This window comes from Bombus pascuorum, chromosome 5 (assembly GCF_905332965.1).
Source record: "Bombus pascuorum chromosome 5, iyBomPasc1.1, whole genome shotgun sequence".
Lineage (NCBI taxonomy): Eukaryota > Metazoa > Arthropoda > Insecta > Hymenoptera > Apidae > Bombus > Bombus pascuorum.
In genome coordinates, this window is record NC_083492.1 from 17,921,447 (window position 1) to 17,947,355 (window position 25,909).

A 25,909-nucleotide genomic window follows, 5' to 3' on the forward strand; every position below is an offset into this window, starting at 1 on the left:
TCACATAGCTTACTCACAGCCGTCGTTAAACGGCTGAACGACGACGACCTTTTCCTACAGGAAACGCGTCAAGTGTTGGAAAATCGTTCAAGGGTTAAACGAAAAAGATCAAGATGTATTATCAAGATAAATGATCCCCTGCATTTATATTTTTCATCTATAATTAAATTACATAGGCACTTGTACATAAAACAATTGATTTCACCTAAAAGTACAATATATTTAATTGTACAGCGAACAAAATGATCACGGAGAATATCAGATATAAAACATGAATCTTTTAGAACGTTGTATAGGAAGAACTGCATTCACACAGTACTGACGCAGTACAAACTGGAAAAGCGTTTGTTCGAACTGATAAAAATCCTTCTCTTCCTTATCACATAATATAAGACGTTACGATGCAGACGGAAAACATTAGAAATCCGTAGATATTCTTTCAACGTTTTAATGAAACCGATTTCATATAGCACCGATCGGACAAAACATTCTATTTACAAAAAGTCGAGCGAACATCTACCCTTTTAACGAATGTTTTTTTTTTTTTTTTTTGTATATATTCTCGTAGCATCAACCAGCGATGACAAGAAAAGAATCGCAACAGCGAGGTAAAGCTTTATTCCGCAACTGTATATATGTATCGTTTGTACAAAAATAGCGTCTATCACGTATTTAAATTTAAGTACGTTCGAGTCTCGTCACGGTCGTTCAAGGCAATGTTTATCTGAATGAAAGAATGTCAAGTTCGTTTACAAAAATCTATGTAATAATACTGTATCGATGAACGCGAAATCCGGTGAAAGATGACTTGTTCAAATGACGTATGTTTCGATAGAGTTAACTAACCCCACCGATCGATAATCGTATAAAGAGAATATAAACTTATAAAATATAGCCCGTGGAGTTTGTAAAATCTAAAAAAGTGGCGTTTATTTCCGTGTTTCGTTTACGAAATTGGCAAATGCGTTACGAAATTATCAGAGTGTGGTGGACGTGCGGTTCTCGTAGGTTTGGCGAGCGATTTCCTTTAAAGCTTCTGCCATTGCAGGCCCGGTTTCGTTTATCATACTGTTTAGATATCCTTTCCTTTCGATCAACACGTACGGAGCATCAAACTCCTACGAGGTTAAACAAATTCGTTAAATCACTCTTCTCATCTCCGACTTACCTTCTGCTAGTTGTAATTCGATGCATAATAAGCAACTTACCACGGCTCTACCAGCATCCATCACCAAAATTCGATCACTGTCCATCACGGTATTGAGACGATGCGCGATGGTCAGCACCGTACAAGTGGAGAATTTGGAACGAATGGTTTTTTGAATGAGTTCGTCGGTTCGTAGATCAACGTTCGCGGTAGCTTCGTCGAGAACCAGGATCGGATTATTTTTGACGATCGCGCGGGCGAGACAAACCAATTGACGCTGACCGACGCTCAGATTGGAACCACCCTCGTTGATATGAGAATCCAGTCCCATTTCCTTTAATTCGACTTCCTCTAACGCTTGCCACAGCACGTCGTCGGTATAGTTGTCGAAAGGATCTAGATTGCTTCTCATCGAACCCGAATACAGGAAAGGTTCTTGAGGAATTATACTGATTTTCGAACGCAAATCGTGAAGTCCGATCTCGTTGATCTTCACGCCATCGATCTCGATGACACCGTCGAGATGCGCAAGACGAAACAGCGTCGATATTAAGGACGACTTGCCCGCGCCTGTACGTCCGACAATCCCTATCTTTTCTTGCGGATAAATCACAATGTTGAGATTTTTCAGCACCGGAGGCTCGGCCGTGTCGTATTTCATATATACGTTCTTAAACTCAATTTTACCCTCTTCGGGCCAACTTTTCTTAGGTTTTTTATCCGGCGTGCTCTCGAGCGGTGGTTCGCTTTCCACGTTGCTAAAAATACGATTCGTATACGTGAGCAATATTGCTTGCTTAAAGATCATGCTAATAATACTCTATCGAGACGCTCACCTGTACTCCACCACACGTTCCACCGAAGTCATTTGATTTTCCAGTTCGGTACTTTGCCGCATACCCCATTGAAACATTCCGGTTAATCCAATACTTTGCGTTATGGCCAAACCAATGTTACCACCCTGCCTCGTTCCATCCTCTTGCACCAAAAAGCTCAAGGTGACCAGCATGATGTAGATAACGCAGAAGAAATCCAGCCAGAATCCAAATGCTCTTGAAGAAGAGATGAATATGTACCATGCTGACGAGTGTAAGTCTTGGTGTTGATCGAATTCCTTCGTAAGAATCTCTTCGGCTCCGAACGCTCGAACAGTTGACAGCCCTTGCAGAGTCGCACTGAGATGTCCAAACACCGGTGATCGAGCTAGCGTTTTTTATTACAAATTATTCAATCGTTAGAATTAGTCGATAGGTTTCCCAGGTGAATATGAAAAACGATACTTTTCGCTTTTGGAAATAAAACGCGAAGGAAATAATCGTGTTGGAAACAAATACTTACTAACTCCTTCGAGCCGTTTGACGCTGCGACTAGTTGCCAAATAAAAGACACGAATATAGTAGAAGATGATTCCGATGATCACGGTGGGTATTAACAGCCAGTAGTTGGCTATAGCAACGACGACTATAATACCAAGAAGGGACAGGCCAATTTGTAAAGAATCAATTAGAGCTATTGGTAACACTTCGTCGATGGCTCCCATATCTTTCGAGAATCTATTAAGAACTCGACCCGATGGATTTGTATTAAAGAATCTCATTGTTGCTCGACTTATGCATCGGAACATACGATCGTGTAATTTAATGGAGGCTCTCATACATGTCGTAAAGAATGTCAGCGAACGTATTATAGTAATTACAACGGTGGAAACGATCAAGCCAGTGTACACGTACATGCAGACATCGCGGCTTATCGGTCCTTTCCAATCCATTTCAATGCCATCTTTTGTCTCGTTCACCTTTAAATCGATATATTTATTCGTGACGATTCATCGAAATTATAAAAGACAAAAAGAAAAAAAGAAGACACCAATGATAATTACATATTTTTCTTCCATATTGACCCACTCAGAGATAAAGAAATCGCTAGCACTGGCTAACGTCTGCGCGAGCACGCAGAGCATAGCAATCGTAGCTACGACGCACCAATTTCCACCAGCTTTAAAATACGATGCATACACTTTACCGGAAACTTTGCCCTTTGTACGCGCTTCAGCTACCTACGTATAATTCGCAAATGCTTCTAGTTTTCGCTCGGCCTTCGTTCACTTTGACGAACATAATATTTACTTACCTCGGTCGGATCCTCTTTCTCGGTAGCGCTACTCTTTAACGAACTCAAAGATGTACTACTAGCGTTCCGAGAATTAGACCTGCTAGCAGGGACAGAACCTGATCGTTCCTCTTCAGTAGGATTTTCTAATAATCTTCCAAAGTCCATTCCCATCGCGATAAGCTCATCGTATGAACTGAAACGAGTAAAACTTGACTTAAATAAATAATTTGAAGAAGAAAAATGTGACAAAACTTAATTAAGATGCCACGGATATCCGTACCCGTCAGCCTCGATTTCTCCGTCTTTCAAAACGATTATTCTATCGACATTTCGTAAGAACTGTAACTGATGCGTAGCGAGAATTCTAGTCTTTCCCCTTAAATATTTCACGATACATTCTTCAAACATATGTTTGCCTACATGCGCATCTACGGCGCTCAGCGGATCGTCTAATAAGTAGATCTCGTTTTCTGCATAAACCGCTCTGGCCAAATTGATCCTGTACATGAAAATGTGATCGATTAATCGCAACACGATATCGTCTTTAATAGAATTATTGTATAAATAGTATTATAATTACTGACCTAGCACGTTGCCCACCCGACAAACTAATTCCTCTTTCGCCCACGATCGTTTTGTCGCCGTATGGCAACAAAGTGAAGTCTCTTTTTAATTGACAAACCTTGATCACACGTTCGTACCGAAACTGATCCATTTTTCGACCGAACAAAATATTTTGTCTAACAGAACCAGCAAACAGCCACGGTTCTTGACTAGCGTACGCGATTTTCCCATTTACCTGTAAAACAAAATAGAACGTTTACAATTATTTTATTACAGGAGGAAGATATAATTATCCAAGGAGCAATACGAACCTCTATGGTACCCGACCTTAATGGTAATTCTCTTAACATTACATTAAGTAAACTACTTTTACCAGACCCAACTGGGCCAACAACGGCAATTAATTCGCCTGATTTCACGTTGATATTTAGATTCTTTAGCGTATCATCGTGATCGTGTGAAAACCATTTGACATTAGCATTCCTTAGCGACATAATATATTCTCCTTGATAATTCGTTGTCTTATGTTTTTCATCACGTGCATCCTCTTCTATGATATTTGCGTCATTTTTCGATTCCTTCTGCTTGCATTCCATTTTTTCGCTCTTTTCGTCAATTTCCTCGTACAACATAAACTTTTGTAAACGTCTTACAGAAACCAACAATTCAGCTATCTGTGTTATTCCTACGACATCGATTGTTTTGTTAGATTTAATCTATCGCTAATAGTTGTCTATTCGAATATACTTGCCTTGTGGAAAGTAGACAGTCATATTTATCCGCAGAATATTATAATACGCTTGTAACATGAACACTTTCTCGGCAGTTATTTTGTGACCGTACAATATATAAGTTACTATTGTAATGAAAAGTGACATCCTTGTCGTAAACATAATGAAAGACATGGTAATACCTCTAACTAAAGACATGCCTCGTATAACACTAATCTCTCTCCTGTAACGATATCAATGATATCATGTTTTCAAATAGATATACGGAAAAGAAAATTCTTATTATACAAAAAAATACCTTCTTGCCCTTTCGATTAAATTACTAAATGGTTTCTCCCAGGCATACATTTTGATTGCTTGAATACCACTAATAATTTCATTAGTTAATCGGACTCTTTCATCTGTTCTAAGAGCAGTTTTTAACCTGTACACCGAAGTTTTTTTACCCAAATATCCTATATTTTTAAAGGAAAAACAGAAGCTACACGATACAAGAAACGTTTGTACTACATTTAATACACAACAGTTATTAAGTTTCATTACCTTGTAAAGGAATAAACAGTAGAAGTATTATAACTCCGAAAATAGCGGATAATTCAACTTCCTTGTACATAAAATATGTTATGATTATGGTTTCTAGTGGTCCAAGCCATAAGTAATGTAAATATATAAGTGCTACGTCAAATCTATTAACATCGTTAGATAGGAGATTCACCGCTTGTCCTATTGTCGTTTCACCCAAAGCAGTTTTCGAAAGCTTCAGTGCTTTCCTATAGATCAATGTACAACAAGCTATACGGAATTTCATTCCCATATGAAGTATCCCTAACATGTACGGATGAGTAATAAATATCAACACTCCTGAACATAATACCACACCACCTGCATATAGATAGGCATCTTCTTTTGTCATTGTATCAGTGTAATATTTTAAAAGTTTTCCGAGGAATATTGGCTGCATTACTCTGTATACATAAAACATAAGAAGTTACTATTCATGAAATATCAAGTAACTGATTAATCAACTAAATTCCAAACTACATAAACGACATCTCTATATCGATATTATTAAATATTAATCTATGTAGTTAACCAACTAGCAACTAATCTTGTTTTACTTCCTAAGCAAAAAAGAAAAAAAAAAAAAAAAAGAAAAAGAAAAATATTAAGCTATCTAATACCAGATATGAGAAAAGGTAGGTGCAAGATACAACGGGCTTAGGGACTTAACGGTTTCATCGCTTCGTCAATTTCATGAACTTGCGAATTGGAAGAACTGTATAATCTGGTCGTTATAATATGCAGTGGCATAGATTCGACTTTCGTCTGATTGTAGTAACGAATCAAAAGACCGAGAAACAAGGGTTGTGATAATCTGAACAGGTAATCAGATTTAAAAATTCAATGCGTTTGATTAGCGGATTTTCTATAATTATAATAGATAATAAATATGAATAAAATTAGACAATGTACCTAAACACTATGTCCGAAATCGCATAAATTATCCCATAGAATATTAATTGCAATCCAAAACATTTCATAAGGACCTTTAGTAAACTAGGCTCCTTCAATTTCTTTCTTCCAGTATAACTTTCATCGCTACTTTCTTTTTCCTTGTTCAGTAATTTCTGTTTTCTATATGCTTCGTAATCCTTTTGCCATATTTTTGATATCCTTGTACCTAAATAATTGCTATTATGTTCTTTGAGAGTTTTATATAAGTCGGTTACTTCCAATTCTTTACGATAACCAGCCCAAAAAGTAGGTAATGTAAATCTACCAACAAAGATAAAGTTTTTATTATGGCAAATAATGTTCTAATTTGACATAATTTCAATGATAAAGAGTAAGCAATGCATCAGCATTTTTACATCGCATTATCTTTAAATCAATGACTGAACCAAATGTTACAAGGCAATAGAATTATCTGTTTTCAAACGACTAATGTCAATAGTACCTGATTAAAGATAATAGGTAAAGTTCTTTCAAAAATTTCTGTCTAAGAATACTGGTAGATAATGGCAAACATTGACATCTTTTTTCTCCCTCATTTATTGACTTAACAATAGAATTCAAGATAATTCTTATTGCCATCTTTTGCAAGACTTCCTTATATCTGATTCAGAGGTATCTTTAGCGAAGCATTGCTTACTTATCACCGTGAACTTGTGCTTTTATTAGTAGCCAATAACATGAAAGAAATGAACGAATCATTGTATTCTTCAAACTTACGCAAATGTTATATTACTAAGAGGATTTGCTCCTTCTCTAGGATTCTTTCTTCTTTCTGCTTTTACTTTTCCATCCATGATGGCTTTTGATTAATTAGCTTTTCCTGCAAAATTTTGGTATGGACAGGAAAGATTACAATTTTTTGTTAAATTAATGTATATTTACAAACAATAAAATTAATGTACTACGCTATTATAACTTTATTATTTCACTACAAATATATACAAATGAAAGATAAATAAATAAGTAGAGTAGACATATACTATGTAAGTACTTGTTCTGATAAGTGATATACAAAATGATAAGTTAACAAACTAAATCTAACAATATAAAATATATCTTTAAGTATCGGTAGGGTTTTATCAGATTTCTAATTGGCGTTAGTACATATTAATAGATATTATTGCTCCCGATTCGACACATGTTCTATTTTTAACATAGGTTTTAATAGGAAATTGATATCTTCTCTTATATGTAAAAACTTTTAACAGTTCTATTTAATAGCAACTATACAAAACGATTGTACTAACTAAATACGAAATGTTAAAGCAGAACATTTAATAATTGTACGCTTAAATGTTCTTAATACTTTTACAGAATGCTTTGGTTTAATCTCCTTATATAATATGGGATTGCTTTCTTAAAATAATGCTTCAAAGAACATTGATTAAATTACTGGTTATATATCAAATTGGACTTTACTCGTCCGATTTAATCTACACGCGGTTACATCTTGTAAAACTATTCGAAGAAATCTGATTGGCGAGGCGTTGACAAATCGAGTTTAACATATGTAATAGAAACTAGAATTTACAAATTTTCGGCAGTGTGCGCTACAGTTTGATTAACATCTTTAATAACATTACATGATTCATCGATTGTTAGAATCACGTCTGATAAATGAACTGTCATATCATCATCACGCTTTTTCAAGATAACCCAAAACGATAGGTTTGATGCATGTTGCTGGCAGATAGAAGCGAGAAATATTATAAAATGTAAATGATGGAAAACACAAACAAATGTTTAGTCAGTGTTTCGCGCGACTTACGATCAAAGAAGATAGACGTATCTATTTTGCAGCATGCGAATGTCCCATTACTTTTCACTTGCACAACAATTCGTTGGATGACTAGCAACATCCACTTATGTAGAAGGCCGTTACTTGACTGTGCTTTACTCGCCTGCGCTCGCATGAGTTATTGGTTAACCTTAAACTAATACGTGATATCGCCCCGTAGTTATCTTTGCGTATATCTACACATTTCTATCTTTCTTTTTTTATATCCGTATTACTTCGCAATGACGATCAGGACGGCATCTCTTGACAGACTAATGAAAAGAGGGATCTGCTTATCAACGCAGCACATCTTTGATGTAAGAAATGAATAAAAACATTTTCATCAAGATAATCAAGCAGCAGGTCGATAACTATATCAAATTAACTAAATAACATTAAACGAACGATAATAAAAGAAGTTAGTTTCAACTCCTATTCAAAATTTTCATTGCACCGAATGAAACCCGCAGTCATCTAACAGAAGGATTCTAATTTAAGAATTAACTTACAAACTTTATATAATTAAATGACTATTTAATTACCCAACGTTCTTGTTATCGATAAATTAAATGACAAGAAAGAGATTTCGTCGATACATTATCTTTTAAAATGTTCATTGACGCGAACAAAAGGCAAAACTAAAATTTCTCAATGAAATAATTTCAGGTTTTCTGGTAAAACAATGGTCGACTGGAGTTAAGTTTTATTTCATGTAATTTATCGAACTGTCGGTAACACTTTTGTACAATATATCATCGTACGTATTGAAAGTAAAAGAAAATTCAATAGAAATGTATTACAAGTATAGTTTAAGTTTAAATACTTAACGCATACATATAGAAAGGATATTTATCGATTGGCAGCTTGTAGCTTCGTGTCTTGCTTATTGTTAGTTCAAAATTTGATCTTATACTATCAACTCGGATTTTTCGCAATTCACAGTTCTTCGTCTCTTCGTCTCTTCGTCGTTGTTACTAATCCTCGAAACGTTCAACAACTTTGTTCAGGTAATTGTTCAGGTCTATTTTATGCGGTTAAAAAGAATAACTAAGGAAATTGTACAAATACGAAGAGTTAGTATCAGAGAGCTGGACGTAACATAGCATTTTTATCATTTACTTTTTTCCTTTGTAGGCCGTACTTGAAACTAGGAAATTTATACACAATGCATTGACGACATTTGGCACTTTTTGTAAAAAGCATAAAATTATATTAAATTTAAATTTTCGACTATAGCGAATATATTTGAGGTTAAAAAAGGTATAAATACTTTTGAAAACTCGAACGTAAAAATAATAGAAAATATTTTTTTCGTTAAATATCAATAAACGCAGTATTTAACATGACTATACATACATACATACATATGTATGTATGTATTTGCTCGTGCATACAATATAAGTATGTATATAAGATTGTATACAAGTATATATCGTGTGTCTGTGTGTTCACAGCGACATTACGTTCTCAAGCGACGAAACGAAGTCCGTTTAAAAGACGCGTGTGATGAGAATTACATCGTATACATAGTATATATATCATCAAGGCGTCAATTAAGCGTCTGAATTGAAAACACATCTTCTATCGAACTTTACGAATCTCATTTCCAAAAACTTACGTATCAGATTTATGATTGTATAACATTCATTAGCTTCAACTAGGTGATAATAATAACACGTATGTATGTATATCGAAATTTTGATATCGCGTACGACGATCAGAGTCGTTGTTTAGCGTTAGGTAGTAGAAGCAGGACAAACGACGGAAATTCGTGATATCGGTTTTCGATTAAATTCATAGATTAACGATAATTATAATCATAAACTAGAATCATAATCCAAAATCGCACGGTTATTTATTTTGCGTAGGAATATTTGCGTGCGTAATCGCGATTGTATTTTGCTCTTTCACCCGAATTCCTTGTCCTTGTAAACTTGTTACGCTTTAATTTCACGACTTAACGCATTTCTATGATCGCAAGAACATTGGTAAGTACTTGGGTGCCACTGAATAATTCTACCCTTGCTCCGTCCGATATTCGAAATCTTTCGATGGGGGCGTCTTCGGTGTTTCGAACCGATCGCAAATCGATCTCGCAAATTCCGAATGAAACTCATAGAAACGAGGCCTTCGGATTTCAGGAAACTCGATACTAGAAATTCGCAGGCGAATACACGATGCGTTCGATCGAATTTCTGCAACCTAATATTCCCATAGTATAACTTATCGCAAGGTTATCCTGTGCGAATACGAGCAGGGGCAACATCCGTTTTAATCCTTCTGCAGGTTCGCGAATCGACATACGTTTGCAAGCAAGTTTTCGTATCGGTTTCCTTGAACGCGAAGCCTCGCAAAAGTGATATCTTCCGCATTTTCTATCTACTACATTTTTCGCCATCGCTTTCGTTTTTTATTAGATCACACTTGTTACGGGATACTCTCATATTCATGAAAGATCAAGGTCTCACGTAACACCTTATACATATCAGCGTACATCTAAAAAGATAAAAAAAAGAAAAAAAAAAATGGTTTCGACATATGTCTTTTTCTTTGTTTCAAGGGTCAGACGAACTGACATCTGCTTCTCGTCTTCCTGTTTCTCACTTTGTTCGTTTTTCGTCGATCGAACATAGAATCGAATCGATCGTAGGTACCTCTGCTTGACAACTGCTGGACGCTATGGGGCCAGGTTTCAAGTGTTTTCCGGTTGGTTTAAATTACTGTTGAGTAACTCGGTATTTGCGTTGTTTGCGTTTAGCCTCTGCTCTTCCTTCAGCTTCTTCTTCTTCCGCTTGTTTCTCTTGTGCACCCAAAACAAGCTAATGAACAGACAGAAGAGGAAGCCAGAGATGCAACAGGCGATCAATATCCACGTGTTCCTGGCCTTTTCCGTCTCCGCTTTCAACCGCTGTATTTCCGAGCACTGCTCGTACAGTTCCGTGGTTCTATTGCTGAACTCCGGTTTCGTGCATCCCCTTTCGTGCTCTTCGCTGCAATTGTAGACCGGTCGCGAATGAATTCCGCGGATGCGCAGCCACGCGTTCAACGTCTGGCACTCGCAGCTATTCGCGTCGAATTTGATCGGATTTTTAGATAAGTCAAGGATCTGTAAAGAGCAGAAGGAAGCCAGATCCTCCGGAGAAACAGAGGCGATGCTGTTGCCCGAGACGTTCAGGTGCAACAGCGTGGGGAGCGGACCCAGCTGTGGTATCTTGTTAAGCCTGTTCTTCGCTAGCTGCAAGAAGATCAACGGAGACTTCACTTGCGTGTTTTTGAATAGGTCGTCGCTCAGTCTATTTTTGGCTAGATAAATCTTTTGGAGATACGGTAACTGGAAGAGACTCTTGGGAAGGGTATCGCAACCGTTTGTCGACAGATCGATCACCCTCAGGTATCGCAGATTATCGAATGCTCCCTCCTGGATCTCCTGGATGAAATTGTCGCTCAGATAAACGTAGGCGAGATTCGTGTACGCCGCCAGACTGTCGTTCGTCAACACTCGCACTCTGTTCACCGACGCGTCCAGCACCTATAGCAAGAATTCGATTCGTTTAATGCCGCAAGAACGTAATGCGGAAGAACATAACAGTTTTTCCGTCTATGATAACTTACTTTGCCATTAGCCATCTAGTTTTGTCACGTTGATGGTCAAGACGAAGGAAACGCAAATACGGCATCGTTTCTCGCGGCTTTTTCACAATTTCTATCGAGCGTGATCGATTGGACTTGATCGCAGAAGAAACGCCGGTACTTTCGTTTTCTCCACTTTTACCATCAACTTTGATCAAGTTAGCTTATCACACACGGACTATCGCTAATCACTGTCTTCCGGATTATGTAAAAACTTCATACTTTGACTCGTCTCACCTGAATTTCCGTCTTCAAATTCGGAGGAATCCATTCGAGGCCTAAATTCTTGCAATGAACTTGGATCATCGAGTACCCCCTGCTGTACTTGCAAATCCTCGAAGGGATGTCCTGATCCATGACTAGCGTCGGCCCGGAAAATCCAAGAACCATTGTCTCCCGCATGGTCGCTACGACGAAGCCGAGCATTAGGAGCCCCTTCATCAGAAACGCACTCATGCCTGTAACAGAGAGGCGAGATTTTCCCGTTGAAGCTTCAGGTTTGCTTTCGCGTCCATGCTTCGAGACGTTGGCGACGTTTCGGAAGAGACGCGAATTCTCGAAAATATCGGGGACAACGTCACGGCAGTTTTCGTCCGCGAGAAGCTGGCTAGCGTTTTAACGCTTCTCGTTTCGCAACAAGCGAAACTCGGGCCGTTCCGCTTGCTCGAAAGGCCAATGAGATACGTACGTTCGCGTTACGTTTGCGAAACTTATCGCCAAGTAACGTGCGAAAATTCGCCGGCTGCGAATGGCAGGAAAAAAGTATGCGTTGTTACGTAGCGGACTTCGATCCATTATTCTCCGGTGACCGCTCTCGAGCGCAAACAATGACGAGAGAATTTCCGAAAAGTATCTTCGATACCGCATTCCACGTAGCTCCGACTAGCTATATGGGTGCTTTCGCCTCTGTAGAAAACTTTGCTGATCGATGACTGGCTTATAAAATTCATCCGATCGACCGCAAACCATGAAACCGCGAACGAGACCCATTCGCCGCGCTAGATTTTCCAGGCTTTTCAAAGTCGAGCCGGTTATCGTTCTTTCGAACAGAGTTTGGTCACGTCTTGTTCGATGCGCGCCACGAAATTGCAATCGCGACGCTTTATCGCACCAGATTTCCTTATCACGGAAATTGATCGATCAACGGTTTTCAGGATGCCATGGAGGACGAATTCGCGGAAGATGGTTATCGTCGAGTTGCAAGAATTTCTCTCCGTTGAGGCACGTGCCGAAGAAGTCGGTTTATGTACCATGGAAGCAATTCGCGTGGCTGGAGCAGCTAGCGAGCGTTCGACGTTGTGTTTATTGTACCAAGCTTTGATGAACTGCAGAACCAGTCCCGGTAACGTAAGCCAACTAACTATATTCTCTGGCCGACAGACAGAACGGAGAGCACGCTCGACGGATACATTTTATGCATCGTTCGCGAAATTCAAAGCCGAGTCTCTCGATGCGTTGCGCAAACACCGCGGTACCTGTTTCGCCGATTCAACCGGGGTTTCCATCTGTTCGACGAATATGCGAATAACTCGACCGATGCAGATCGTTAAAGTTTTAAAATCGCTCGACTCGTCACGGCCGCGTCAAGAACCCAGAAATTTTTCAACGAGCCTCCGCTTGCAACGAATTCGGGGCTGTGGCGCGCGTCAATTAAAAGCTACCGAGTCGTTGCGTTGCTCAAGCGATTGTTGTTTCGAAGGAAACGCGCAGAGAGTCGCGATAAATACTAGGAATGTACGACACGCGGAAAGGATTCGGAATAACCTGGTAACCGAACAGAATCCCGAAATAGATCGTATTATCCGAAAGATGCCTGCGTTACGCTGCTCGCGGCAACAGGTCTGTGAAACGTATGGAAAAGGCTGATAGCTTCTCATCGTGGTTATTCGTGGCGCGCCCAAACCATCGAACTTTAAACGTAAACTCGATTAACCGATGGACCGATGATGCCGAAAACGGCAGGATCACCGTGAGTATGAAGGAACAGGAACAAGCGCGTTAACTAGAGAAGACCAAGATGCTTTGCAGAGACGAGAGAGACGAGAGATAAACTGCAAGATAGGTGGGCCAAACTCGTGGAAATAAATTAGCGAGTTCTCGCGTATCAGGCGATTCAATTAGTAAGTAAGTTCGGTGAGACCTGTATTGTTACTGCTCCTATTATCCAAATACATACTCAACTATCCGAACATTCTGTTATCTGAACGCTTTTTCTTCCGGAACAACGTTCACCATTCCGTGTCCTGTAGAAACAGAAACGTTCTACAACCGTTCTAACGGGTACGTACACAGAATGAGATACGAATCTGTCAGAGTACGCGACACATCTGCCGCTCAACTCGATAAATATCGTCTATAACGTCGTACACGGTGTTACTGGAAACATAAACTAGAGCGAAACGAATTCGACGCTCGTTTCGCGTTTCAAACTCAAGAAACGATCGCTATTCTATTGTAGTGTCTTCGTTCGGAAAATAGTCGTATACCTGCTCTCTCGTGTACGATAAACCAACGAAGCGACGACGATGCGTGTATTTCGTAGGCTATCGATGCAACTGGTCGAATTCGATGCGACAACGTCAGTCTCGGCGATTTCTCTGTGCTTTGTGCTTTTCAATTTTTTACCCTTGTCACGAACTTTGGAATTCAGCTTGAAACGCGCGCGTTTTACGAGAACAGCAGCACGCGATCGTTCGTAATAATTGAAGTCGCAGGAAAAAATGTAGCCGGCGACCCGAAAAAAATCGGCGAGTTTTCAGTTTTTTTCAACCTTTCCCGTTTTTTCCCGAACGAGGCCGTGCTCTGTCCTGTTAGAACAGCCGTAATCGGATGCTCGGTTGGTTCGTTCATACAGCCATCAACGTAGAAATTGTAGGAAAAAATTCGCTATTCGCGATACGAAAGACACGAAGCTGGTAGATCGGTATGCTCTTTCAAACAATTTGTGTTTACCGATTATCGAGCGATCGCGCGCCATATCGTGCAAACGTTTTCTTTAAAATGAAACGCATGTACGTATCGTTTACTTTGATGACTACCGATCCTGACTTTACAAGTATCTGTTCGTGGATTTTACGATAACCGAGTCATCAAGTTGTAGCGTAAAAGCGGCAAAAGTTGACAGAATCGTTACTTCCGCGCTTGATACGATCCGAGCCGAGGATCACCGGTTCGTAAACCGTTTCATCCACGAATTCGCATTTCCCTTGTGACTTGTTCTCCCTCTCGATCCCGGCCCTGCCCGTAAACATACTTTACGAGCTTGTCCAACGAACACGTCACATTTGTCTCCCTTTTTCGTTTCACCTCTGTATTTTTCTCAGCGAATTCCTAGTTTTTCGAGCGTCGTCGATCGCTCTTTCTCTAGATCCCTGTTAAAAGCGGAATAAAATCGACGGAAGAAAGAACGTTGGTTCCTCGGTTAATATTCGTGACTCGATTCACGGGAGTTAAAGACGAGCTTCGTTTCGCATCGAACAGAAATGTTTTCTTTCTTTCTGCTCTCCTACCAGAGTTTTACATATTTTCGCGTCGCCTGTGACGCGATATTCGATCCCCACCGATCCGAAATAAGCCTGCCCTTGCTGACATTCGCGTAATATCGCAACGAGACAAACCTTTTAAAAAGCGACATCGGTTCGAATGATATCGCTTGGAAAATAACAGGGTGTCGTGTAGCATTACGCCTGGCCGACGAAAACTGCAGTCATCCGTGATACTTGGAACGCAAAGAGGTGAAAGAAGAGAAATCTTAGAAAGTGGTGATAACGCTGTACGACAACGCGCCGACTCGATCGTTTTCTAGGGGAGACGTCTATCATTCATCGACGCTGAACGTTATATCGCATTCGGTGAACTTTGCTCGTTAAACAGCCGAGTTTTCTCGATACAAGATTGCTTGTAATAGTTTCTTTCCCCGCTGTCTTATCTTTCAACCGGTTGAGTAGAATATAGCAACTTTTGCTTGCCTGTGTTTGCTCGATAACAACGATCCCCGGAAAAAATTTCGGGGACAATATATATATATTAAATAGAACTATCGACGATAAGAATCGGAGGGATTTTTATAAAAGTGTTGTGTACAAGTTATCGCAAATTATTGTAAGCTCGGCGGTTGTGATTCGTCATTTCGAGATAAAATTATATAATAATATCAGGCGAATACGTGGTTAACGTTATCGCTATAACGTGTTTGTCTCAGATTTCGACACAATTCCAAGCTGTTGCCTGATTTCCAGTTTTATGCGAGTCATCCATTACCTATTAACGTTTATTACGTGCAAGTCATCGATCCAACGTCTCCGACGTAATTCCTCATGATGTATTTGCAAAACGCAAGTCTAAAGTCGACAGGCGAGCTCATTGAACTTCTCGTAATCGATGTTTGTTTTCGACGTTAATCGTTTCTTTACCGCGCGTTCTCCGTCAAATCGATCAAAGTAAAGGACTTAAAGCGGCAATACGAGACACGATCTATATATAGTGAAAATCTGGAATGAAATCGATCATTAAAACAAGCATACGCCCGAAATATCGTGTCGACGTTAATTTCGACCTTCGTAAGAAATCCTCGTTTATCGAGCGACGTTCTGAAAGACCTTAAAGCCTGAAAGAGCTCGAAGCTTAGAGTTATCATCAAGGATTACAGGTCTAATCGAATAAAATATTAAGGCGGTTACATCTTCGGTTGAATGAAATTAAATCTTCGACTTCGTAATATGCTTTTTCTTCGATGCATTCGATTCCAAAGCACGCTGATGAAAGATTTCTTATTTTCTTCTAAACGAAGATCGCGACAAACAATTGCAACCACGACAACTGCGTGACGATAAATTTTTCTTCCATTTTACGAATATCGGCCGCTGCTTGATATTCATTTCCAGCGCGTCCACCAACTTCTCTCGAATTATCAACGACTGTTAGATAAACGAAACGTTTCCACAAAAAAAAAAAAAAAAAAAAAAAAAAAAAAAAAAAAGTTACCCGAAGGGGCGCGGTTTAACGAATGGAACGCGGTTGCCGCAATTCTCGCGCTATTTGAAATTGAAATTTCAAATAGTCTGAAATCACGAGCGTTTTTCCGTGAATTCGCGAAATACGCGACAACGGTTGTGAAAGTTGCGTTGGAAATCAGCGAGCGAAATCGGCGAGAAGATTAAACGCGAGTGCAATTTTAGCGAGTGGCAAAGTGCAACGTAGTTGCATCTGGAAATAAAACGGTCAGGAGGAGAGAAAACTGCCGAAAATAACGGCGCAACGAGGCGTCCCGCGATGGAAACAAAAACATCTGAAGGAGACGAGAAGCGGACGGCTGAAAAGACGCCCTTTGTCGCGAGCAAGCAATTTTCCCGGAAATAGCGGTCCATCGAGCGCGCCAGAGATTCGTTTTCGAGAACCTCACGGGATCGCGTAGAAAGAGAACAGAGTTTAACGATGCCGATGAATTTCACAGGTTATTTGTTTAATAGCCTAGGAAATCAAAAGACTACGCGAATTCAACTTTGAATAATCAAATAATTACAATTTGCAAACAGCGCCTTGTTTCGATGTAAATTCCAACGAATCTGCGTGAAAGCTAGACAAACTGATGGAATTTTGCCGGTGAAAATCGATCCTTGAAAGAACGAAAATTAAACGAGGAACGCATCGCATCCGTAATGCGCGCGGAGATTATTAACTGTCTGACGGCGTAATAAAATAACAAGATAAGATTTATCCTGAAAGATCTAGAATGTAATTATTTCATTATCTTAAAGTTGCTCGCGTTTCTAACAACGGACGCAAAACGATAACGCGTACTTTCAACTTTTTATAGAAAGTAAATATTCTGAATAAATATAAAAATATTACGATACTATGTTTGACGGTTTGACGAACCTCTCTCGAGTTACGCCGTGGAAGGGTCGATCACGCGTGTTTCGTTGATATGTCATTTTCCGACCGGTCGTTTGTGCAATCTCTCGAAATTAGATTTACCGTGGCACTCGTGTCGCTTCGTTTTCAAAGGGAAACCACTTGTACAATCGTGTGTAACAACATTCTATCGAGCGTAAAATAGTTTTTATCATCCCAGTAACGTTCCGTGTAAATTTGTCATGATGATGTAACGGTATCGTGGATTGTCGAGCATACAAAGTCGTTTCGCAAAAGTCATTCTCGTTTGGAAAATCCGTGCAATTTCTGTCGGGGCAACCGTTCGATCGCGACCGGTTTGTCCGCGTAAATGACAAAAGGCGAGCTCGGCCCGGCCACGCTTTTAACCTTGAAACCGTAACGAGAGACTCGCGATTGGCTCTCGAGTTTGGTCCGGACTAGCGTTCGAGATTTCTTTCTCTCTGAACTAGAAGAAAAAGAGAAAAGCGAACCGAGAAAAAGAGAAGAAACGAAAGTGGAAGGTCGGCAGAGGCGAAAGGCAAACGGTCACGGATGGAAAGGGAGGCAGCTAGTACGGAGGAGAATTGGTATTTCGTCAAAAATTCAGTTGCCTTTCAGTGACCCCCGTTCCCTTTCCTCTCTCCTCTCGTTCCGTGCAAACATCGGGAACAGATATTTTCCGAGCAAACAGTCGTAGTTCTGTCGTAGCTCCCATTAACCGGTTGGTTCTTCCGTAGCTGCAGTTTCTAGAGAAAATAAATTAAACGAGAGCGAGCCGAGTGTCGCGCTAGCACTCGATATTCGTCGGAACATAGCCTCCATCAACGATCGCGTCTCTTCCTCGCTAAAGTTTTTCCCATCTTGCCTCGAGAGAGAACCTCCAAATTCTCACCATCTCCGACCCACATAACAGAAATATTTGCACCGGTAGCTATCACGTTTGTTTTCCTCGTTTATTGCGTGTCCTGGATCGCGTCACGTTTCCTGACCCCTTGTCGAACGCGTTCGTGGTTCTCGAAAGACACTCGGAATGCTCGCGCGTTTCAGCTCGTTTCTTATCTCGGTAGCGTGTCGAAGAGAGGGAATCGAAATCAGGGGAATAAATGCCAGAGGCTTTACGCAGAGAACAAGAGACGAACGAACGATTACGTTGCGACTAGAGCGAAAGAAAGCCAGAGACAGACAGACAGAGAGGAAGGAAGGAAGAGTGCTAGCTGTTTATCGGGTCGAGGTCAGATATAGTACAACTTATGGGATTTTTCTTTGCGTCGATAATTAAAAAAGACCAATATTCTTACTAAAATCTTCGTGCAGGACCGACCGCAATTCGATCGAAATAAGCAAAGTTTTTCTCCGTTCAAACGAAGGATGGAACCGTCAGCTTGTTCGAGAGTTCGCCTTTCCGCCTGCTCCCTTCTCCATTATTCCGACCGAGAAAGGAGTTTCGCAAAAAAGTAAACTCTCTAATAAAGAATCGAACTTCCGGATGTGTTCTTTGGAGAGAGTAAGAGCGAGTGAAAGTTATTTCGAGGTATCGAGCCAACTTTTGATACGAATCGACGCAGGCGATATTTAACAAGCACCCAAAACCCGTTTCTTTCACACGAGCCCTACTCTAATGTTAATTATTCTCTTTCTTCTTCTTACGATGTTATTCGTTAGGTACGCGATTACAATTTCTTTCTTCGCCGAATGAGAGACTGCGCATAATACTGGCGCAATTTCATCGCGTACGATGAACCTAAGAAAGCGTGGCAGAGAATTTTTCACCGCTAATGCAGGATAGATATCGATCACGGAGGTACGTACTTGCAACCAGAAACGTGCCACGGTAGTCCGTAGATCGAAGGATGAATTTGATCACGCGTTAGGTACTCTGTCAACAGTTGCTATATACCATAGAGTGGATTTTCGGATTGCCGCCATTCGTAGAAACCCAAGGTATAGGAATTAATTAAAAGTTTCCGTTGAAAATATCGAAGCGAGAACCCATCCTTCCGCGAATGCCTGCGAATCAGGTTAATAAGATACACAAGCGAGTATCGCCTTTACGATCCTTCGCGATTTCGGATTTCCACGCAAGATGCGTATTTTGCTCGGTTCGTACCGAGAATCTGCGTTAACACCTCGGTGAACCGTGAAGGCTAGTTTATCGTTAGACGCAAGTCGAAATAAAGAAACTGTCGCTCGAGGAACGTTAATCTGAACCGCCCACGCGGCCAACTTGTTAAAATTTTAAAAACTTTAATGTCAAAACACTCGATCGTCGCTTATCGTATAAAATTCCATCAATTTTCTCTACCTTCTGTTTCGCGGAGTTAATCGATTTGGCAAATAAGCGGCTCGTTTATCTTTCGATGAAGAATCATTTTGCTCGGCGAATTATGTACGCGCCGAGAGGAAAGCGTACTGCGCTGCTATTTCACGCATCGGATCCAGTTTGCGCGAGACGAAGGGCAAAACTGTGGCGGGGGCAGACTTTTTCAGAAAAACCGACGCGATTGACGAAACACGGGACAACAGCACCCCGCCGAGCCTCGCAGTGAGAATTAACCAGGCCGGGATTCGCGATTAACGCACGAAGCAATAGGATCAACTGCTTTTTCTAATCAGCTTTGTTTCTCGTCCTCGTTTACACGAACGAGGACGCCGGAGCACACAGAGGAGAACAGGTGACGGTAACACACGGATAATTTAACTTGTCAGAGTTGTGCGATCTCGTAGCTTTGCTTGATGAGAAGATATTAAAAATATTAACGAGTAAAAACACGCGCTACGTGCTTGCTTTGATTCGTTTTTCGTGTTTCCATTACTACGAACGGTGCGGCAGCGCGGGATGGAAAAGGGAGATGGACGAAAAGGGAACGCAAAACACTGCCGTTGCGAGAATTCGTTGTGAGACCGATGAGAGAAACGGTATACGTACGTTTATCCACCACCATAATTCAAAGCCACCGTGTGAACTTGTGTTTTATTCTCACGAAGCACTCTGTTTCTCAAAACCGACGACGTTATCCTAACACGGATAACGTAAACGCAAACGTTCCAGTTAAGCTGTAACACCGCGCGACGATACTATTACAGGGAAAAAATTTGGTTCTTCGCATATCGAATTTCACGAAGCAAAACCTGATTCCTGATCACGGTTCTTAGATGGTCGTTCGTCACTCGACATCGATACATGTACGTATATATGTCGTATCCGAGACTCGCGTGCACGTATATGCCGTACGTTTTCGAACGATCGTGATAAACAGTCTGAAAATGTCCTCTAATAAGATCTATGCGCCAACTGTCCAAAACCGATTTAACGTCTGCACGGCTTCCAACGTCGGAGGCAGTTATCAAGTAGGTTGGTCCGGACGGACCGTTTCGCTCCTCCAACTTTTCTTCTTTAAAGGCTAGTCAGAAAGTTTAGATAATCCTTGAAAGATTTAAACGAACACGAAAGTCGGTCGCGGAGGTGATTTCAAACGACGAGTTAACTCGTTATATTCGTTCGACAGGTTAAATTGGGGATCGAGCTTGAGAGCGAGCCGAAGGTTGAAAGGCGTCACTCACGGGCTTAAGAGTAGAGTATCTTCTAACGGGACGAGAAATCAAATCTTTTCTAGCCGCTTTAACGGCGTCTTTCGCAACGCGCTCTAACACGAACGCGATGCGCGGGTGGTAAATAGCGAGATTAAACGCGGTCGTAACCTCGAAAGCATCGTCGAAAACAGCACGGCGGCGGCACTAATCCAACGAGCGCCGATTGCGCGAGATCCATTGAATATTTATGAAAACGAAACACTTCGACGATATATCGAGTCGACGCCCGCGCATCTCTGTGTTCTTTCTCTGTTCGTCTCGTCGCGGCCCTTTCGTCAAACGTTTCGTTTCACCTCGTTCGCTCGATTCCTTGACTAGATTAAGGACAAGATAAAAATAAAAGGCAATTGGAAAAAATCAGGACGAAGAGTAGAAACTTTTCGATATCGAGTGTCGCGACGTGACACGTGCTCCTAGAGTTTACTCTTTCTTATTCAACCGCGGTGCGAGTTCAACGCGCACACCGCCAGCCGATTCAACGAATCCATATACGTGTACGTAGATGGTGCATTTAACTTTGCGGTACGAACAAAGTCAGGCAGGTTTTATAACTGAAAATAAAAGGAAAATCGGGATTAACGGAAAATTGTTTTGAAAGTGTCAGTTTCGAGAATTAACAGAAGGTTATTCTATATGCGAAAATAAGTCGAAAATACAGAATAAAATTCGCGAGAATTGCGTTCAAACGCGTTTAGTTCAGAATTTTTCAATTCAAACTCGATTTTTCTCGAAAATATTTTCTTCTATATTTTCGACATAGAATAATTAGTCGAATACATTATACGGTACAAATACAAGTATACGCAGTTTACTTGACAAGTTTTTACACAACGTAATTTTGTTTATTCTTAATTTTCGTCTTATTTCGAGCCATAGAATCTCGCTTATGGCACGAATTTAGGCCCACGACGTATAGCGACACCGATCGAAGATTCGTCCGATGTACGAACTTGAGGTAAATTTCTCTGCAATTCATTTCACTTTTATCTTTTTCCGAACTTCCAAACGACCAAATATTTAACCGCGCCGGCACGAACGCAAAATAAATCAAGGTCGATTTTTCAGGAGATCGAGGAAAGCCATGGGAAAAATAGAGGGAATTAGAAGGAGTATTTATCGAAATGGTGTCGAACGGGGCTTGGCTTGGAGGGCGTGCATAATAGCAAGAGCAGCGACAAAAGCGAAAGGCTTGTTCCTTTTCCGACGCTAGAGCAAAGCCCCGTGTGTCGCGAAGAGAGAGAGAAAGAGAGAGGTTGGACGGCAAAGAAGGAAAATGGGCGGGAAACACGGCCGCTCCTCCCGCAGCCTGGCCAAACGACTTAATGGCCAGTTATGAACTTTCTTCATCTAAGTTTCGAGTACTTTTTTGCGTATAAATTGAAATTTTTATCGGGCATTCCGTGTTCCTTAACGAGCGTCTCTTAGCACTTTCTGCTCGAGAAGTTTCGCGATCCGCGCGATCAGTCACGGTAGCGAACTCGGTGGTAACGCGCCAATTCGCCTTGCAAAACGAGCTTTATACGGTTTCCTGTTTTGCCATTCGTTCCAAGATCCACCAAATACGAGACACTTGAATTTCCCAGAGTCGTTAGGTGGTTCGGTCTTCGTGCCTCTCGAACGTTTCGTTAAGAGAATTTGAAACAGACGTTACGTTTGTCAACACCTTCTCCTCTATCGTAACAATTTTCAATTTTGTTCATCTCACGACATACATAGATTAATTAGAAAATTTTGCAACACCCCGAAACACATATCGTATTTAATTGGATACCGTACATTCACATCGACTATTGCGCATACGTAGTTAGGTATCGCGTGTTTTAAAAACTCGGCACGACGCACATAGGTTTGTAAATCGAGGCCCTATCGCACAAAAATCACGTGCTACGCAAAGATCGATGGCCAATTTCTTGCTCGATCGGTTCTGTCAGGATCAGAGTAGGACGTTCTGGCCGCGCTAAACGGCCAAACGCGAGACTCTCGATTACCTCTCTCCTTATTTTCGGCCGCTTTCAACTCGGAAATCGTTCTTCTTCTTTCTTTCTTGATAGCTGTTTGTCTAGACGCATCTCGTCCCGCCGACTGCGCACTTGTTCGCGCACGAAAGCTTCCCCTTAGCCCGGAAACGAAGCACACGCTCGTGATACGTGCTCGCTCCGTGTATCTTCCTAAAAATAACAACCACTTCTCCGGTTCTACGTCGCGGCACGGAACTTCACTGATTTTATTTATTTGATCCGTGCCGTCCGATCGCATCGACCTCGAAACTCGCTCGACGCCTCCACAAAATCACTGAAACTCATCCCGCAACACGATTTCCTTTACGATCGACGGAGCTTCGCTCTCGCTCTCTCCTTCTTCTTTGCTTTGTCATTCATGCGATTTAAAACTCCTGTGAACGGCAAAGTTACGCGAAGGATTTTCAATTACTTTCGAGAAACGCGTTTAAAGGTACCTTTGTAGATAACGCATGCTCTGCCGTTAAAATCCGAGGGGAAAGATTCTAGAGAGGTTGCGGTATCTCCGAGATATTCCGTCGCGTGGAATCCGAGGAAAAATTTGACGCGAGTTCGCAGGCAGCGGCGAGGCGAAGCAAAGCAAAAATCGAGCCTCGAAATAGTGGGATCAGGATGTCGGGAGTGCAAGAGTAGCCGGGATTAAACGCGATTAATCACCGCGGTCTCTGAAAACAGATGGACGATGTGGCTGCGAACAGAAGAAGAAAAAAGAAAAAAAAAAAAAAAGAAACGGTGCTGGCATTTTCGGTGATTTTACAGAAGTCGGAGCAGCCTCGACATGTCCCGGAATCGTTGGGCGGAATTTATGGACCGCCTAGTTCCTGGCCCAGAAAACAACTACCGCGAAAATAACGCCGAAGCTCCGTTGGTCTTTCCTTTTCTCGAGATCTCGTAATTTCGTCAGATGGATTTGATGGAGCGAGAACTTCCATCGTTCGTGCAGTCACCAACATCGCCGACAGGCATCGTGTACTTCGGGTAAGTAATCAAAGAACGATATTTCAGGAGTGGGTCAAGTTTAACTGTAGTTTATGCTTGTTCGATGTTGCTGCTATTGCTGGGTCTCTATAAATTCGGGACTTTGTCTCGGCGTTCCTTCCTCGACCGTCGTCGAAACAGACGCAAAGAATCGATGGATTAAGGGGACGGGCTTCGTTACCAAGTTCCGAACAAACTTCTCCGTTTACACTACTTCGATTTAATACAATGTGCTTGTTTGCAGGAAGCAAAGTACGGATAGGTACATATTCGCAGAACAAAAGGGGACGAACGATACGACACCGAAAAGGATTTAATTCTGGTAGATGCACGGATGCATCGCGATGACTTCTTAGACGAGGTAATCCTTGCCGATCCACGAGCGTTCCTAGGTAATCGGAAACCGCGTTTACATAAGATTGACGCTTTTACAAAGGCGAGCAGGAAACCGAGCGGATCGTTGCAATACGAATGGCTTTAGATACAACGAGTAATTGTTTCAGCTGTAGATACGTAGGTAATTTCGAAAGGCAGCGGTGGTCGATCGAGACGAAGTTTGGTGGATATCGTGAGATAAGATAGTAATTAAACGTTGTGCAATTACAAGTGAAATATAAAATCTTAACTTTGGCAAATCATGCATTCAGCCGATATAGATCTCTGCATCTCTGATAGACGGCCAGAAGAGTATAAGTCAGAATTATTAATTTCGCGGGGAAGCATTTATACTATAAGCTTAGCTATTATATTTTGGATATACCGTTAGAATCTCGGAAAAATTGAAATTGACTCGTATTAGTAGCGTTGAAGCGATCGGCCACTTTTAAGAAAACTCTACATCTGGTCTTTGGTTTTCTCAAGCGCTGAGACCATCGACAGCGCGTAGACAAAAGAATGCGTCGATGACAGACCATAAGCGGTACACGTGCGACGTTGGCTTCGGGATTCTTTTAGTCTCAGGGTAACATTGCTAGCGTATCTGGACCAGCTTACATTGTATTCCACACTTTGTACTTTAATATTCACAATATATATATATACTTACAATACCTTAAAATTTATCCACGCGTTTCTTTGATTCCACGTACATCAAATAACCTTCACAAGTAGAATCACAGGGAAAAGAAAGTAATGTAGAAAATACTAGCGTACTTATCCTGTTGACCACAATTTGACTTGTATTCTTTGTTTTGCCTTCCCATCAGAGATATACGAAGTAGATACCGAATTTAAAGTTTTATATTTCAGGTCTTCCGTCTGGCACAACGATACCTACCAAATTTCGTCCCGATCTGCATTGGTAATAATATCCATTGTTTCGTCCTGCTTTTCTAACGAAGAAAGCTCCTCGAATCCCGCGTGCTTTCAAGGCTTTATATTAATGTTAATTTCGAGCCAAACTGCTCCTTCCTGATCTTTTGTTTCGATACAGCACACGAAGAGTAGAGTACACTTTATATCCCTGTAGGCAAAATACAATGCAAAGCGTGATATAAAAAAAGATTGCGTAATATTCCTGACGGATTAAATTTCTACATGTTACGCGAATACCTTGGCTCCGATGTCTAAATCGCGCGCTATCGACGCGCCTATGGAATTTCCAGCTCGAGTTATGCCATCCATATACTACGTCAAGGTGGGATTTTTGACGTATATATTTGACGTAAATACGACGGAAAGTCGTTCAAAACATATTTCTCCGACGTACTGGCGTACTAGCGCGTCTGTTTCTCCGGTAGGAAATCCTTACGCGTGGAACTATGTCTAGCCCAAAGTAATTAACACGTGCGTTCAGACGCGCGTACATCTGACGGTTCTAAAAATCCCACCTTTAAATAACCAGCCTCTCACCAGTGCTAAATGCTCTCAACGTCACACGTGTGTCAAAACCGCTAAAAAACCGCTTCGATTGTCTACTCGTCGTCTTTTATCATTTATATATGTAAAAATATATGTTATATCATGTAAGACG

The 25,909-nt window shown here is 41.1% G+C and overlaps 2 protein-coding genes and 1 long non-coding RNA gene across 6 annotated transcripts in view; 1 reads left to right on the plus strand and 2 right to left on the minus strand.

The window, feature by feature from the left end:
- Positions 1-118: 118 nt before the first annotated feature.
- LOC132906888 (probable multidrug resistance-associated protein lethal(2)03659) lies at positions 119-7,977 on the minus strand. Of its 3 annotated transcripts, XM_060959483.1 has the most exons (16): positions 7,838-7,977; positions 6,787-6,889; positions 6,028-6,330; positions 5,786-5,929; positions 5,098-5,519; positions 4,853-5,009; positions 4,575-4,777; positions 4,135-4,508; positions 3,844-4,058; positions 3,540-3,758; positions 3,278-3,452; positions 3,027-3,203; positions 2,486-2,942; positions 1,984-2,350; positions 1,209-1,905; positions 119-1,118 (listed from the first exon to the last, which is right to left on the minus strand). In XM_060959483.1, exons 2-16 carry the CDS (start codon positions 6,861-6,863, stop codon positions 978-980), a joined length of 4,128 nt encoding a protein of 1,375 aa, XP_060815466.1. In that variant the 5' UTR covers positions 6,864-6,889; positions 7,838-7,977; the 3' UTR covers positions 119-977. The 3 variants fall into 3 exon arrangements, with proteins under 3 accessions (XP_060815466.1, XP_060815467.1, XP_060815468.1); XM_060959484.1 differs by lacking the exon at positions 5,786-5,929; XM_060959485.1 differs by lacking the exons at positions 6,028-6,330; positions 6,787-6,889; positions 7,838-7,977 and having other exon boundaries at positions 5,815-5,881.
- The window catches only part of LOC132906895 (slit homolog 3 protein), a 34,856-nt gene continuing 15,909 nt past the window's right edge, over positions 6,963-25,909 (minus strand). The window contains exons 1-3 of one of the 2 annotated variants that reach the window (XM_060959504.1): positions 12,727-13,127; positions 11,714-11,934; positions 6,963-11,375 (exon numbers count right to left, since the gene is read on the minus strand). In XM_060959504.1, coding sequence (XP_060815487.1) covers positions 10,539-11,375; positions 11,714-11,932 — 1,056 coding nt within the window. In that variant the 5' untranslated portion in view covers positions 11,933-11,934; positions 12,727-13,127 and the 3' untranslated portion in view covers positions 6,963-10,538. Of the gene's footprint in view, positions 11,376-11,713; positions 11,935-12,726; positions 13,128-25,909 lie in introns of those variants that run through there. The other variant, XM_060959503.1, reaches the window with a different exon arrangement.
- On the plus strand, positions 19,724-25,119 carry LOC132906901 (uncharacterized). Its single transcript, XR_009658058.1, has 4 exons — positions 19,724-20,022; positions 23,719-23,937; positions 24,182-24,740; positions 25,048-25,119. It is a non-coding gene; the product is annotated as an uncharacterized LOC132906901 (long non-coding RNA).